Source organism: Strix aluco, chromosome 3, assembly GCF_031877795.1.
Source record: "Strix aluco isolate bStrAlu1 chromosome 3, bStrAlu1.hap1, whole genome shotgun sequence".
NCBI classification, from domain to species: domain Eukaryota; kingdom Metazoa; phylum Chordata; class Aves; order Strigiformes; family Strigidae; genus Strix; species Strix aluco.
In genome coordinates, this window is record NC_133933.1 from 57,440,276 (window position 1) to 57,457,491 (window position 17,216).

Below are 17,216 nucleotides of genomic sequence, written 5' to 3' on the forward strand. Positions count from 1 at the left end.
AGCAGTGGGCACCTGCACCCCGTAAAGCACTGTGTTGCACATTCTGTAGATTAATAGACTTTCAGGTCAAAAGGCGTCTTTGAATCATCTGCTCTGATCTCTTATATATCATAAGCTGTTAAACTTCACCCAGGACTGAATCTAGTAAATTTTTTCTGACAAGTAATGCCACCAGTCTCGTGAAAGCTGCATCTCTGGATTTGAAGACATCCAGACACACACAATTTTTCTTCTGATTAACCATTTTCAGTGAAGGCTGTGTATGTGGGCATATGTTTGCTTTTACAATGTTTATTTTTTAATTTTTCTGTCAGACTCTTGATCACTGGTATTCTCTGCAGTAGATTAAAGTTAACTCATTAACTTCAATGAAGTACACTGCATTGCTAAAGGGGAAGGAGTGTGGTTTTGGTAAGCTGACTGTCTTTAAAAAATATTGATGAGCAGTGCACAGCACACTGCGGTCATGATTTGAACATGTTTTTGGCTGCTTCTATAATACAAATAACAAAAACTTTTTTTTTTTTTTTAAGTCATAATCACATTAATTGGAAAATCACTGTTTCTTGAGGTTAGTTCTTACCTTGTATAATGGCAGAGGTGTAGGGGGAGGGTTAGCTAATCTGGAGAGGGTAAAGGTTGTAAAATCATTTTCTGTTTTCTTCAACCTCTCCTTCTCCATCCACTTCTTTTCCCCTAGATCTTTTCATGTCAGGGGTGTGTGTGTGGCATTGTTGCAAGGACAAGGAGTGAGAGAGGTTTAGGAGAAAACTGGTAAGAATCAGTTTTGAACTTGACTGACTGAGACCTATTTTAAGGACCTGTGTATATTCATTGTTTCATCCAAAGAGAATATTTGTTACAGGATGCCTTATGATAATCTATTATTGTCTATAATGTTCTTGTTAATTTCAAATATAACACAAGAATGTAAAATCAGGTTATGAGCAAGACTTGGTTTCTTCTTTCCCATCTTGGCCATAGACTTCCTGTGTTGGCCTTCTACTGTACCATGTAGTAACTGGCACATTCAAACACTGTTCTTCAGCTTCCAGGAAACTTCCTTCTAAGTTAATTTTATCTCCCTTAGTTATCTTCTGTTTTGGTTTGGTTTGGGTTTTTTTTTTCCATATTTCTGTAGGTTGGCCCCATCACAAAAAAGCAAGCTTCACATTCTTCTTGCCTTTGAGCTGCTTCAGCATCTGAGTGGAGCTGATGGATAAACCAGCAGGCCAGCTGCTGAATTCTATAGATGGATGGGATAAGGAAATTGGAAATGCTCACATTTTCAGCTTTGTTGTCACTTGTGCATGGTGTAGGAGAAAACTTAGATCTAAAAATGTTGATTATAATTCTCTGTGGCATAGTTACAGTTGGCTTCTTAGACCCCTGTACTGTTAGTAAGGTTACAGGCCATCAGACACATAAAGGAAAGCAGAAATAATATTTTCTGTCCCCAGGGTTCTACAAACTGATGATAGAGCTTTGCTAAGATCCTAGCAGATTACCACAGGCCACTACACTGATTCTCACTGCAATAGTGAATGTTTCCAGGAATCTGCAGCATTTTCAAAGTACTTCAGTAGCTCCTAGTTTTCTTATGGCAATCAGATTCCTAGCTTTGAAAACTGCTATTTGGTAGCAAAGGTTGTTTTGATAAACACATGATTTAAAATTATTTCCCACCTGTTATCTCCTCTTAATTGAAAGTGTAGAAAACCCCAAAATCACATCTGTGTTATAAGAGAAATATATTAATAGGTATCAGTGAATTACATGCATATACTCACCTGTTTCAGACATAAATAAAAAGTCAAACTTCTTTGCTTCCTACCACTGAACATATTCAGGTAAATTCTCTGCCATAATTTTTCCTCTTAGCAAGGAAGATCTCACTGAAAATAGGCAATTTACTATTTTCTAATGCATATAGCAGGCAGCATTTCTATTCCCAACTACTTGTGCCTGTCCACTAGCTATCACACATCACCGGAATAGTTTTTGTTCTCTGCTATGCAGCTGGGCTGAGTATGAAGTCTTGAGAGTGGAAATTAGAAGTGGTGAAGAGAACAAAGAGGGTATGGCCCACTGGAGGTCATTGGAATCATGCTCAGAAACTACTTATACTCTTTTGACATTGCTGCCCCTGTTTTAATAGAAGCTCAATTACTTGTGACTTTTGAGAGTTTCTTCATAAGATTAATGTGCAGTTACTCATGAAAGAATCTTAAACTAAGTATCTCTCCTTCTCAAATAGATCTGTTAGTCACCCTGCAAGTTTAGTCCACCTGGGTAGAGTCTTGAAATTCTTCCTGTAGAGTCTACATGGTTGCCTGCTTGGAGTCATATTGGTAACATTCAAGGAAGTTTCCATTTGCTGAATGGTGTGGAGTGAAAACTTCAGAGGAGTTTTAAGCCTGAGTTTTTAACAGCTGAGTATTGGAAGCAGCCTGGCCTGAGGCCATAGTGGTTAATTTTATTATTGTTTTTTTTAACTATGAGGACATCACGATATAAGCAGAGTTATATCCATTCTTGATCTGTATGCTCTGTTATGACCCAGTTTTAGCTGAAATACAAGATGCTTCCCAGGTGGAAGCCATGTTCTTAAAGTTTAACTGTTGCCTTGTTTTAAAGACTCCAGAAAGCACTAAAGCTTTGTCTGCGAGAGAATTCTCAGTTACGCTACTAGCAACGTGGATGACTGATGGATGTCAAAGGTTAGGACCTTATTTGAAAGAAAATTCCTTTCTTATACTCTAGAGCAAACATAGTTCAAAAACATTGTAAATGAGCCTCAAGAAAGCAAATTGGAAACTGCAGAAAATTAAACAAAAAGTGTATAGAGGAGAAAACAGGCTGAGGAAACTTAGAAGGTTTATAAAAGTTCAGAACATGGACGTTTTAAAGTCCTGTGTTGTTCTTATAGGATGACATCAAGTCAGGGAGCCCTATCTTTTGTGCTGCCTGGCTTGTCTTTATTTTCTGTTTCTGTATTGTTTTGGAATAAAATAGATGCCTTTGTTTTGTTTTGAAATGCTATTAGGGGATGTATATCTGTCTCCTGCAGCCTTGCTGAGGAGCTACCTGCCATATGTGCTGTGTCAGTAAAAAATCTTTATTGATCTTTGGAAGAAATAAAAGGCTTATTACAATCTGCAGCCACAGTGCTTTGGAAAGAAACATAGGATTAATTCCTTGCTTGCCTAGAGTAACTGGGATATAGTGGTGATAGCCTACTCTGCTTTCAACAGGAATTGGAAGGAGACATAGTACTGTTATATATGGATTTTTCTGGTTTTGTGGTAGGAGCTGACTAAAACTGAATTCATACCTGGTTTATGTTCCTGGAGCAACACAAACTCGGGGCTTTCACTGTGCAAAAGTATTGTGAACTTGCTTTGGATCACACCATTTATTACAAAATGATGGCTTGCTTTCAGTGTAAAGTATTATATGTATTTTGATTATATTGAAAAATTACACTGGTTATGCTGAATAAATGCATGGTTCTCGGGAGTGCTCTAATCTTGTTCAGTTTTCTGGAGATAGATGCTACGGGATGACTTAATTATCTCTTTTAACTAGAAGCTATTTTCTCTTTGTTTTGTCCTTCTGTGTCTTCCCCACCAGCACCCACTGGGAAATATCAACAACCATTATTAAAGGATGTGTATATTTGCTAGCATTGTTCTCATTTGTCTTTATCTGGAGCCCATTCTCTGGGCCCTTTCTAGAAGTATTCATCATACATGAGGTTAACAGCTTTCATTTTCTCTGCTTTCGCAAGTCTGTCTTCTGCAGACCAAAGGTAATTTGTCTTTTATTCTGCAGAGACTTTCCTCATTCACTCTTTATTTAATTATATTTCTCTGGTTTGAAGAACTTTCAGTTTTGATAGAAGAAAACCTAAATGGGCAAAGATGAAAATGACTGTGCTTTTTCTTTGTTTTTCACTACAGATGCAATAGATGTTTGAATAGGAGAAAAAGGTGACATGCTTGCTTGGTTGGGTGCTTGGAATCCGATTAATCACTACATTTTCACATTAACCAGTTGCTGCTTGTTCTTTAAACTTCCTATTTCCATCCCAGCAGAACTAAGTTTTCTGTCCAGATTGTTAGAAACCCAGATAATGCTGTAGCTGGAGCAATGCTAAAGACTTCATCATGCAACAATAACACTGCCTTTAGTTCTTCTGCTTAGGAGTTTGACAACATGCTATTGTGTCTGTTCAAATGCTGTGGAAGTTTTCATAATGATTACAGTGCTTTGTCACCCATTGTTTTTTGCTGCAAAGATTGATTGAACCAAGGAAGAGAAAATGTTTGACAATGGGAGAGGGAGGGGGCATGAAATCAGCTCCAGTTCTAGTATATTTTATTAAGAATATAGCAAAAATGAAAGGAAATTAATGTAATTGTGGCAAGGTGGAAGGAAATCACCAGTTCAAGTCCACATAATGAGGATCAAGCACAGTTGCTTAGAATCAGCTAGAGCCAGCAATAGTTTAAGAGATCTAAAATAAATTCTTAAGCAAGAAGAATTTTCTTCACTGATAACTTTCCTGGGTAAGTATTCTCCATATATGTAAGGAAGCTATATGCTGTAAAGTTCAGGCTCAAAAGCTTTCCTTCTGTGGCACTCTGTCTCTGCTACAGACGCAGAAAAGCTGTTGGTGCTTTCATTGCTTTGTTTGTGACAAAAAATGCTTATTAAAACCAAGTTTTTCCACTACAGAAGTGGACTTTGTTTTCTGCTCTTTCTCCCTAACTGCAAAGTCAGTTAATATCTTGCCTCTTTGGTAAACAGATGGTCCAGTGCCTATAGGCCTTTCTTACTTTCTGAGCAGCTGCTGAAGTGGAGATAATATAATAAGTACTATTAAAAAAAAAAAAAGGCGGTAAGGTGAAGGAAGGCTGATTGTTGAGAAGACTTTATATTATAAAAGCAACAACCTCTGTGTAGCGTTTTTTCACAGCAAAAAGGAACTCTGTCTGCCAGTGTGTGTAATGACAGACTGGTGAAACTCATTCCAAACTCATAAAAAAAAAAAAATCCCCACTGTTAAGCTATTGTTTTAGGAGGTTTACAATTCTATGCTCTGCAACCAGTATCTTCAAGAAGGTGTTAGCTGCTTGAAAAAAGTATTATGTTGCTCATTAATAAGTCAGATTTTCATGATGGAAAACATGAAGTTATACAAGATGTATTTTTCTCTTAAATGAATAGATGCTGAATGGTTTTATAGCTCATAAAAATGTGTGTTTTGCTTTATTTCCCTAGTAAATGTCTTTTCAGGGCAGGTTTACAAGCACTTCCAAGGCTTTTGTAAAATAGAGCAGTCTTGCAATGAATTCATATTTTTCAAATAAAATATGTGGCAGATAGCCTCACACAATGACACTGATTTAACAAACGGTTTTAAAAGATGTTTTCGGTTTCAGTTCTGTTGGGATACTTGTATCACCCCAGTCAGTCTGGAACCTTTTTCCCTCCCAGAATATGTAACTAGTCTGTCATGAGTAAAGCTGCCTTGTTTTAGCTGGCCAGACAAACAGAGTCAGGCTGTTGTTCCCTTCTTCTATTGTCATTTATTGCTACAGCCTCTTTTTTCTTATAGCTTCTACTGGAGTGAGAAGCACTCATTGAATATGTTGTGAAAGTACCTTTAGGGACAACCAAAAAATTTTGCAAAATTTCAGCTCTTACTAAAGCTTTCAGCATCTTCCCACCATGACCGATCATTTTAAAATACCTGCTAATAATCTAGTTTAGAACTGTTAAGCCCTTCAACTTTGTACTCTTTTATGCAGAATTGGTAGGGTTTGGCTCTCATAACAGGCAAATTATGATGCAAGTGCATGATGTTGGACAAAAATGGCAGATTACAGCTTTGCATATATACAACTTAGTCCGGTTTCTGGGTATAATGTCCCCTATACATTCACATATTCAAGATGCCAACAAAGGAGGCTTCCTCCACTAGGTCTGGAATTTTCTGTCCCCTTTCAACAAAGCTCAGTATTCTCTTTCCTTGTGTAAAGTGTTTCAGCTCTAGATGCTCCCTTAATCCTCATTTAAAGTCCTGCAGCTTTTAGTCCTGAGGCCTGGTTGTCCTCAACCTGTAGTTGTATCAGAGGATATCATAGGATACCTCAACCTATGAGATATCCTGTGATACCAAACCCTGCCACTAGGTGCAAGTTGCCTGCATGCTGCAATTTAGCTTGGTTTCTAGATTGTTCACAGTCCTTTTGTCACTGGACTGTAGTGGATTCTCACTAATTCATCAGTGGTATATTATTATTCTTAACGGTGAATAATTCCAAAATTACTTCCAGTAACGACTTCTTTGCTATCTTTACATAAGCAATTTGTAGCTGTTGTTTTTTGTTTAAAACAACAGTTTTTATCTGAAAGAAGTTTTTGCTTAGAACTTAGGGTTTATTTATTTTCCTTTTTCCAAAATCTGTTGCAAAGCTTGAGGTAAAGATCATCCAAGAACTGTGTTGTCCTATGATGTAGTTTCTACTGTGAATTGCTGGAATTCCACAAACAAGGTACAATTTATCACAGCCTATCTTTGGTCTCCATCTTTATTCTGGTCTGTCAGTGTTGCAAATTGTGGGTTACTGCCATGTCTCTGTATCCCAGAGCTACATACATAATTTATATCCCTTTGCATCTAGTTAAGCATTGCAGGTTTTAGTCACAACTGTTCCACCACAAATTCCTCTTGTGAAACACACTCTTGCCATTGCAGTATCCCTAAGCCTGTCTAGCCTCTGCCTTTGCAGGCAGAGTGCACATAAGCAGTGCTCTCATGTGATAGCTTATGACACCCAGCAAGTCACTGAAATATCTTGATAAGCTCAAAATTTCTTTTGTCCCTCTCAGCTCCACTCTCTCTTCAAATGGCTCTCTTTTTTAAAAAAGGCTTTTTTTCATTCTAGAGGTCAAAACATGCTCTGCAACCTACTGCCTCGGTATTTGTCTCCCTTCCTTTGGTGATGTTGGCTCTTGTTGATTGTCCTTGCTTCCCATTCTCCTTTGATTACTGTTGGTTGTACTTTTCTCCTATGTGACTGCTTCTTAGCAACATGCCTTGTGATTTTGGGCAACACTTGGTCATTTGGCAACATCCTCTCCCCCCATACCACCGATTAAAATGCAAAACGTGCATTGTGGGTTGGTGGGTTTTGGTTGGTTTTTTTCTCCTTGGGCAGCATCTGGATTGCGTTGCTGAATACTCTTCTAGTATTTGTAGTCTAGCATGTATCAAGACTAATACGGGCTAACAAGATATGAAAAATCTTAAAAAAAAATAAACATGTGGAATCGATAGGCAGAAACTCTGTTTTTGATCCAAATAACTCCCTGTTATTTTTTACATGTGGGAAGAATGTGCCTGCCCTTCTTGGCAACAAATTGAATGTATTTTAGTGATTTGTTTTGTATTAATTACTCGCAGTGTGCTTTCCTGTATTGGGTGCTATGGAACAATAGTTGCATCACCAGAGGCATAGTAAGAGAACTTTTGCAACCATAACAGTACATTTACTTTGACATTCATCTAGCATTCAGAAGGCAAAAAGCTTCTTCCTTCCCCCATTTTGTATGTAACCCCCTCACCCTCCTCCCCCAAGCTAACAACTCCACACTTAGTCAGTTATAATGATTTTAAAGACAGTATATCAGTAAATGGAACACTGTATGTCTCATTTGACTTCTGAGAAAAATGGTGCTTTCATCTCTGCATGATTGTGTATAATTTATTTCTAGACAACACTTGAATTTTAATCACAAGAATACTGTGATAAACCTTATCCAAGCGTTTTATACAGGAGTGAATAGGAGGCCAGTTGGCTTAGTTTCAGTGTATGTCACGTATCTCTCCCTTTTTTTGTTCTCTGGTTTCTGCATTATATCAAGTTTCCTCTGCTTGCTTCTCTGCCTGCAGAAACCGCAAGGCTGTTATGTAGAAGGGGAATCCTCTGAGACTGCCTTTTTTTTGTTTATCATTACTGAAGCAAGTCTTCCCTAGTGAAGGAAGCTACCTGTGACTTTTTTTTAGCAAGGCCTCTCTGAGCAGTAGACAGCAGGACCTGCTGGGTATGTCTTGGTGTTTTCTTTTTAGCTTTCTGACTGTCTGGGTCTTGCTCAGTCTTGAATTGAAGACACAGGAAAGGCAGGATGTTCTCTTATTGATAGACTATCCTACTGGTTTGTAAAAATCATCTGTTGTACAGACAGATAAGCCACCAACTGACTCCGTTCTTGTTGTCAAAGAGCACTGAGGCATGTCTGTGATGTGGAGTTCTGTCTAGTATCTTGCAGACTTATCAGGGACTGGGAATTTAAATACAAGCAATTTACTGAAATAATCAGTATCATCTCCTGTGACTGTCCTGAGGTTGTATGTGTGTCCACTTTGGCTTTGCTTACTCAGTGCCAGCTGGTCTTTGCTAACATGAATGGGATTTCCATGGTTGCTGAGTTGCATGGGATTTGCACATGTAAGCCTGAAGTTTGTGGAAAATAATGCACCATGAGCTTGGCTCTTTTTTGGTCAATGTGTTCATTGAACATTTTTAGATTTGCAAAATCTATTTAAACCAGCCTTTTAGGACTTTGGTGTTAACACATAAAAATGGATGTAGAGCTGCAGAACCACTCACCATGTGGTACTCAGTACACCTCAGTTTTTGCTAACGAATAGGATGAGAAAAGGCATCCTGTTGGTAGGGTGAAAGGTGGTGGTAAGCGATCCAGGAAAAAGCACTGTTCTTGTTCTTTCTACATGAAATGGTCCCCACATTCCCTATTGCCATTTGCAGTAGGGAAGAATGATCTTTTTTTTCATCCCGTTGTGCCTCCACAAGTGACAAACCAGAAGTAACCTGCCTTTGCTTTGCAGATATCGTAATACGTGGAAGTCAGGAATAGTTTCCTATCTTCTGATCAAGCTTTATTTTATCATTAGGAGTAAGGTTTATTGCAGTTATGGCAAGGTTGACTTTCTTCTACCTTGTTCCCACTGACATAAATTATCAGTTGACACTGGACTTACTGACTGTCTTGAGCGTGTATCTCAGGAGCACCGTTTGTTTAACTAGACATTGAATAAGAGAAGAAATAAACAGTATAACTTTTCTTTCCCTCTGCAGAGTTGACCCCTGAGGAGAAAGCCATGAAGATTGCTAAAGCTATGCGTAAGCAGTCATCAGAGGTAAAAGAGAAATGGGAGAACCTAAACGCCAGTGCCAGTATCTGGCAGAAGCAAGTGGACAAAGCATTAGAAAAACTGAAGGACCTGCAGTGTGCCATGGATGACCTCGATGCTGACTTGAAGGAGGCTGAAAATGTGAGGAATGGCTGGAAACCTGTGGGAGACTTACTCATAGATTCATTACCAGATCACATTGAGAAAACTACAGTAAGTGTGGAACTACTGGGAAATATTTAGCTTGTGTGAGAGTCAGGCCCCTCCATTCTACTACACCTAGTCATGTTAGATATGTATACACTGTATACTTAAATTCTTATGCACAGTTTAAAGTGCTCTTTAAAGACTAGATCTGAGGTCTCAAAAAAAGTCCAGTACTGTGCCACGTTCACTGTGTCAGCTGTGATTGCATAAGCACATATGATCGACAAGCTACAGATGTGTACAGAATGTAACATTCATTAACTGAAAAAATTTATGTTCTAGGATTTAAATATTTTCCTCCTAGAAATACTGTCTAATCTACAGTTAGGCCATGGGTGTGTTTGGAGCTTTGCCCAGGCACTGGAATATGAGCGAACTGAGTCAGTAATCATCCCTGCAGTTGACAGTAGAGTCTCCTCCTTCTTGTAGTGGTGAGCTGTCAGATTTGTTTGGCCATCATGTATAGCTTTCTTCTTAGAATAACATTGAGAGCTCTTTCAGTCGTACAGAAGTATATACATAGTTTCAATTTCCATTCCTTAACTTCCACAAACTTCACATGTCTATTGTCTATTTTAGCTTCTGTAAGTGAAAATTTGTATTTACTTTTACTTTAGCCTGGCTTCTCTTCAGGATTATTTCAAAGTGAAGAACACAATACTACGGTATATGTTCTCATGGGCATACCAGTTCTTGCAGCCAGGGTTCCCGGCCACCCATGGCATGGCACCCCAAGGCATGACTGCTCATGATGGGCAGTAGTCGTGCCCTGCTTAGCTGCATGGGTTGGGTAGGGACCCAGTAATCCAGAGGTCCCCAGAGAAGGAATATCTTCTGATAACTAACATTGACCAGGAAAGCTGACTGGAAAAAGCACAGTGCTTGGAGGGAGGGAGTGCCTGAATATCAGGGATTCCAGTAGAACATGTGGGTATGTACATGTAAGTAGAGAAAATTGCTGTTTCAGGCAAATTTAGCAGTTACCACCAAGCTTCTGTTTCACAAACATAACTTTTCAGTTCTTAAGCTCAAGAATGAATATGGCAAAACATTAGAGCATCCTGGGGTCATGTACCTGACCATCCATGTCTTCAGCACAGGATGTTGATGTTAGAATGAAGGGCCATGGACTGCAACCAGTTTTCTGCAAATACTCTATGTATACACAGCCTGTAGATACATATGAAATTAACACAGGGCTGCATTATTTCAATATATATCCATGTAAGCATTCTCATTCTCCCAATTTTGTTGTTACTTTCAGGTTTAATGGAACCAAAATGTTTAAAACAAAGGCAGTCAAAGCTGATTTATATCCAGACTGCTGTTGATTTGAGTAATGCATCTCCTCCTCCCCCTCTTCCATTTTAATATAGATAGTAAAGGAAGCAATAAGATGCTGATGCTGAGTAGCTCTTTGTTCTCCTGTTAAGAAGTCATTTGTCATATCTTGATGGTTTCTTCCATAAAGAAGAGTAAAGCAAAGCCTTTTAGATTTTCATTGCTGTGGAAAAACTGAAACATCTGCTGAAGTAATAGGGTCTCAGCTGCCTGTCCAGAAGCCAAACGCTTCTTTCTTGCCAGTAGGTTCCTTCTGTTCCTGGGCCTGATGAGAGGAATTTCGAAGGGAGGTGAATAATTGAATTGTCCAAAGAAAATATTTCTTCCATTTTTTTATCTTGTTTCGTGATGTTTAATCAAGCCATTTATAGCGTTGAACAATTAACTGCTCACAGCAAGAAAGACATTTGATGCATCTTTTCAACTGTAACTAAAACTTGTATCAATTTTGTCTTAATACTCTATTTAGTTCCATTTGATTCAATAAACCTTTTTCTTCTTTGCAATCATTGTAATAGTTTTATTCTACAGTTCTAATCAGGTAAAACATTGTACTCCTTTTCCTTAGAAGATACATTCCGTCATGCTTTGCTAATTCAATAATAGTTTTTTAATTGACTTTTTGTCAGCTGCTTAATACTGGAAAACTGTAGTTACTGAACACATTTTTTTCTTAAGAGCACTTGACGGGCTGTATACTGCTAAAGATCCTGATAAAGCATTCTGTATTTCTTTTTGGAAAGAAAAGCTCTAAAGCCATATGGCTCCACTAAAAAACTTATTTAAATTGTTTTAGAGGCGCAGTTTGGATATGGGCATTTGAGTAAATTTCATACTGTTTTTCTCTAAAGATGGGTATGAAGGAGTTAATAAGAACACTGAAGTGAGTGAACTTTCTTTGCTGGAGAACTGAGTTGCATACATTGTTTAGCATAAGCTGCCATGCTGGGCAAGTCAGCACCATATTGAGTTTATGGTGGGTTTTGTGCTGCTCAGTCTGTTGAACGTAAATGTATGCTTCTTACTCTTTTAGGCTTTTAGAGAAGAAATGGCTCCCATCAACTTGAAAGTTAAAACAGTGAATGATTTGTCCAGTCAGCTGTCTCCACTTGACCTTTATCCATCATTAAAGATGTCTCGTCAACTGGATGATCTTAATATGCGGTGGAAACTTTTACAGGTATTCTTCTGAATGTGTACAGTAGGTATGGGGGGAGGGATGCTTCTCACTTTCTTCTCTTCTCTTAAAAGATGCATTATTACCATTTGTTCATTCTTTCTATCTTTAAGGTGTTACTCTAATGATACCAAAGCAACAAAGGGAGCTGTCTTTCCTTCTGTAGCTTGACCAAAAGCTTTTCCTTTCAAGGTGTGTCAGCAGCGTACTCACTCAGGAGACTGCATTAATCTCTGGAGACTAGTGGGGAACTATTGCTGCGTGCTTTTTTGTATGTCTTGTAGCAGTACTCTTACTGCATAAATATTGTTACTGAAAACTGGTGTACATATTTCCGTTGTGTTTCCAGCTCATATGAAACCTGTTTTATTTTGGTTTTGAATGTTCAGTTTCTGCAGGGAATTTCACTTAAAGTGACTTAAGTATTAGTAGAGCTATAACAACATGTGAGAAATAGCACAGTTAACATTATAAAACAGAAGAGGATATGCTGTGAGAGAGATTCATATTGCTTAGTTATGATTATTGTGCTTAAATGGTCTGAGAAAGGTAAATCAGTGTGCCTGATTACAGTTCAAACTCATGCACAGTTTCACAGTGAATGATTTAATGACTTCTCGTATATAATTTAAAAGTTCATTTATCAATTTTTGAATTTTCTCGCTCTTGTTTTTGGTAGGAAATACTTACTGTGAGTCAGCTACTATTTATTTCTTTATCTGGCTTCTAAGGGTGATACTAAGTGTCTGAAAGAATTGGGGGAAGGATAGAGGATCTGTCACCTCTCTAGATAAGGGTAGTGGGACTGAATTTTCAAAACCTGGACAGCAGTTTCTGGGCTGGCAGTTTTGAATCAGTTGCTCCTGAGAAGCAAAATCATTAATGTGTCATATCAGACCTTACTTTTCCTAATATAATTTGGAACTGGGTTTCTTTTTTTTGTTTTGTGGTTTTTTTGTTTGTTTGTTTTTGTTTTGTTTTGGTTTGGTTTTTTTGTTTGGTTTTTTTGTTTGTTTGTTTTGTGTGTGTGTTTTCTCAAATTAAGTTAACCAAGCAGCCAAACTGCTGCTGGGTGTACTAGTGCAGTTTCAATTAATAAACCGGGGGGAGTCATGTCAGCCAGTGAAGCAGTGTCTTCCAAAATGGTTCTGTGCTGGAAAGGCAGCTGTGAGATCAATACAATCAAACAGAGCCCTGCTGACTATGGAAATTTGGACAATGGAAGGGTTGGGAGGAGGTCAAAAACTTCAGCAGTCGTCTGTAGACACCTTGAAACTACTATTGTTCATTATTGATGTGTAGTACTCACATGAGAACACTGCAAGATATGAACATGACTTTCATCAAGAAAATGAAAGGAAAAAAGTAGCCTTGAATAGCTGGATGTGAAATAAGTGCTGTGATACACAGACAAACTTATTTAACTAAAAATGAATGTAAACAAATGTTTTTATTATTATGGCCCTGGTGTTGCAAAGTAAATGCAATGTAAATTTTTTGTGTGTGTGTTTATGTGTAGGTGTCAGTAGAGGATCGCCTTAAACAGTTACAGGAGGCACACCGAGATTTTGGGCCTGCATCACAGCATTTTCTTTCCAGTAAGTTCTTTGAATTAATAGATGCATTTGAGAGAACTACTTTCTCAAACACTGACTGCTCTTTACTCCAGGTTTCCCTATGGCTTGAGGAACAGGAAGTTCCTCTTCAGTGTTGTTATCTACCTCCCTGTTTTTGTAGGGGTGTTTCATCTTCATAACTCCACTGACATTCTCACTGGTGTGCTTCCTACTGTAATATCTTGCTGAGTTATGGTTGCATCCCTAGTTGCTTTATTCTTTGTCCTCCATTTGCTGCAAGGTCTGACCTGTGGCTGTTCCAGAATCTTTGCATTCATAACCACACCTTCTCATCCCCTGCTACCTCTTTCCTCAGTTTCCTTTTGCATCTGCACTTGCTGAGATGACACAAAAGAAGAGCTGCCTGGATATTTTTTTTATTAAAGGCTTCATGTCATACATTTCTGGAACTTGAAATAAAGGGGTGGGGAAAGCAAATCTGCATCACTTCCTCTTGAGACCCATCCTTGCATCTTTTTCTATTTAGTGAGAATTTTAGAGATTTAAGCCCATATATCTCCCATATACTAAGAGGGCAAAAGTAGATGCTTTTGATCCCTCATTCTCATTTGACTTATTTGTTACAGATAGATAGGTTGCAATATAAAGGTCCATGTTGATTTTTTCTGACATTCTAGCCTATCTGCCATCATCAGAGCTCATGATACAAACTGTTAACCCAATCAGCATTCCAGTTTTTAACTGAGGGCTTCAATAATAAAATTATTGCAGGAGTTGAGAAGTGAACATAAAAATGAACAGCTCTGTCCCAGAGATTTTCAAGTGCTGTATGTCACTGTATAGCTAAACAGCTAATATAATTCTTGGTTTCTTCTTACGTTACGTGACAATTGTGTTTTTATTTTAAAGTGACAACTAGTTTTTCAGTAAACATCATGGTAAACAAGATGCAGTGTATTTAAAATATTACAGCTGTTATGCAAAATAACAGTTCATGGAGCCACTTTGTTCTCTTTTTCAATTGACAGAACAAACAAACAACTTTAAAAGTATATGATTTTTTGGGTTTGTTTTTTATTTTACACCCCATTAGAAGTATTGTGTAGTGTTGCCACAGTGGTTTTGTAGTCCTTCAAATCTCAAATTTGTAACCTTGACCTGGACAGCACATGTGTAATAATTTGCTAAAAAGAATATAGATAGAGTGATACCTTTGGCACTGTTGAAAAATGCCAGATTAACTGGAACAGTAGTCAGTCTAGTCTGTGTAATTAAAACTAAGTAGGAAGCAATGAGAGAAGATGCAGTTTCCCCCTGCTTCAGCTGGTCTGAGAAGTTCCAGACTTCACTACTGTGTCATTGTTAAGGCTGTTCACCTCTCTTCACCTGGACCAATGCAAATGTTCAGGTGACTGATCTGGAAAAAAAATAAATCAGTGAGAGTCCACATGTAAAACAAGGAAGCCTGTCAGGTAAGGTTGACTGGTTTTGTTTGCCTTGACCTGGATTATATCCTTGGTTTGGCTTACAGCATGTCACAACAAATAGTTGCATTTACAAGACTGAGTGGTGAACTGGCTTTGTTGCTGGATAAAGCATTCACAGAATTATGTCCAAAGAGACTATGCGGTGCCTTACCAGCATGCCTCAGACTGGCCTAGGGCATCTTCCTCAGGCTTACGGGGACACATTCGGTTTATGTTACATACAAAATTCAAGAAGGGAAAGTTTCCAGAATACATGTTGGTAGATACTGCAAAGAGCTATAGCCAAGTGCCACAGTGCTGCAAAACTAAATAATATGCAGTTATCCATTTAAATCATTTGTTAAAAACAAACAACCTCCTTCCCCACACAAACTACAGCAGAAACTTCTTTAAAAAAACAAACTGTTTTAAGAGCTTGAACTAGACAGAGTTACAGAACTTAATACCTACAACTTTATATAGTCTGTTAAATGAAAGTCAGAGTCAGTAACTTCAAAAGGAAAGTAATAAAAAAATCATTAAATCTGAAAAAATGAAGGTTTTATCCTGACAGGTTGAACTAGTGCATATTCTAAACCAAATTTTTCAAACCTTTTTAGCAGCCATAAATGACTTCTAATTGTGAGGAACAAGTAGAGTGGTAGTCTCAATAAAATAATCTCAAACTCCTAAAATGGAGATTATGATAATGTATGTCTTTTGCAAATCTTTATCTCTAACGTTGTGCTTCTGAATTAGAGGGGAGGTTTTTATCTGTGCTCATTTGACAGCAGCTATTTTCACCTACGTGTTACTCTTCTTCCAAATTCTAACAAGAGACCATAGCTTGCCATCACACCATTTTCAGATGACTAGCTCCCAGTTGTCATTTAATCAGTAATTTGCACTAGCAAAACACCTATTTCTACCTGTTCTTCAGATTCATAGAATCATAGAATAGCCTGGGTTGGGAGGAAACTCAAAAGATCATGTGGTCCAACGTTTCACGGGAAAGGGACCCTAGATGAGATTATCTAGCACCCTGATTCCAGCCCCCTTAATCTTCATCTCTGTGGCGGCTAGTAACATTTCTCTAATAAAAAGGCACAGTGCAGCTTTTAATACTGCTGTTGGAGTTCTTGGAACACCAATTACATGGATTCATCCAGACCATCTCTAAGAAAGTGCCTCAGAATATTTTTGAAGACTAGCAAACAGTATGACATTGGCCCTTCCTAAAATGTCCTGCAGTAGGAGGCTGAGGTAAAGCAATATCAGTAGGCCATCTGATCCATACAATCTATGATGCCTCTCTTTGCTGAGCTATTTTTCCCTTCCCATCAGTGGTATACAGAATTTGATTGCTCTTTTTTTCAGTACTTTTTAGAGGGAAAGTAAGCTCCTTGCAAGTTAGTTACTGATGAGAAAATTTTATGTATCCCTAATACAAATAAAGATGAAGAATCCTTATAATCCATTATTCTTTGCAAAAATATTGTTTTGTTGTCTCCTGCCTTTAGAAACATTAACTTGTTTTTTCTGCAATTCATTTATTTTCTAAGGCCCACAATTCACTCCTCTCTGTTACGTTTCTTATATGTTTTCTTATAAGAATCCATGAATATCCACAGAGCGCTGACTCCACCCATTCCCTAACAAATAGCCTAGGTCTTCAAGTGGCCTGCTCAAAGCATCTCTGAGTAGTGTCCAGGCTTACTAATATCTGCAGGCCTGCTAGTGCATGCCAGAATCGATAACTACTCTGTTCAGTTTTCATCGAGAAACTGATTTTAAAAAAGGAACGGGAATTTCATTTTGCAGTTTCATGCAGCAGAGAATTGGCAATGTTTTTAGAAAGGTTGTTCCCAAATAAATAGAGTATGACTTAGTCCATACTAATTAACAGTTTAATTTATTACATTGTTTTAGTCCATGTCTCTGTCAGTGCAGGATATCTATAGTCTGCCATAACACATAAATCATACCTAAGTAAATTGTGGCCAGATTTTTATTCTTAGTTAGCTGACATAAATAGTGTAGTAGTACTGGAGCCACCGTAGGTGCCAAATTGCAACACTAAGGAATGAAACTCTAAAACTGATGGCCACCTTCACCTATGTGGTTGATTTTTTTTTTTTTTTTTTCTTATGAATGCTTAAGGATTATTTTTTAGTTACCTACCCCTATTTGACCATTTAGCCTTTACTAGGTTTTTCTTTAAC

At 38.0% G+C, this 17,216-nt stretch overlaps 1 protein-coding gene across 6 annotated transcripts in view; it reads left to right on the forward strand.

Moving 5' to 3' along the window:
* Window positions 1–17,216, forward strand: part of UTRN (utrophin) — a 387,283-nt gene that overhangs the window by 289,091 nt on the left and 80,976 nt on the right. For all 6 annotated transcript variants that reach the window (XM_074818672.1, XM_074818673.1, XM_074818671.1 and 3 more), the window contains 3 exons: window positions 9,171–9,439; window positions 11,808–11,954; window positions 13,471–13,549. In XM_074818672.1, the coding sequence (XP_074674773.1) occupies window positions 9,171–9,439; window positions 11,808–11,954; window positions 13,471–13,549 (495 nt within the window). The remainder of the gene's footprint in view (window positions 1–9,170; window positions 9,440–11,807; window positions 11,955–13,470; window positions 13,550–17,216) is intronic.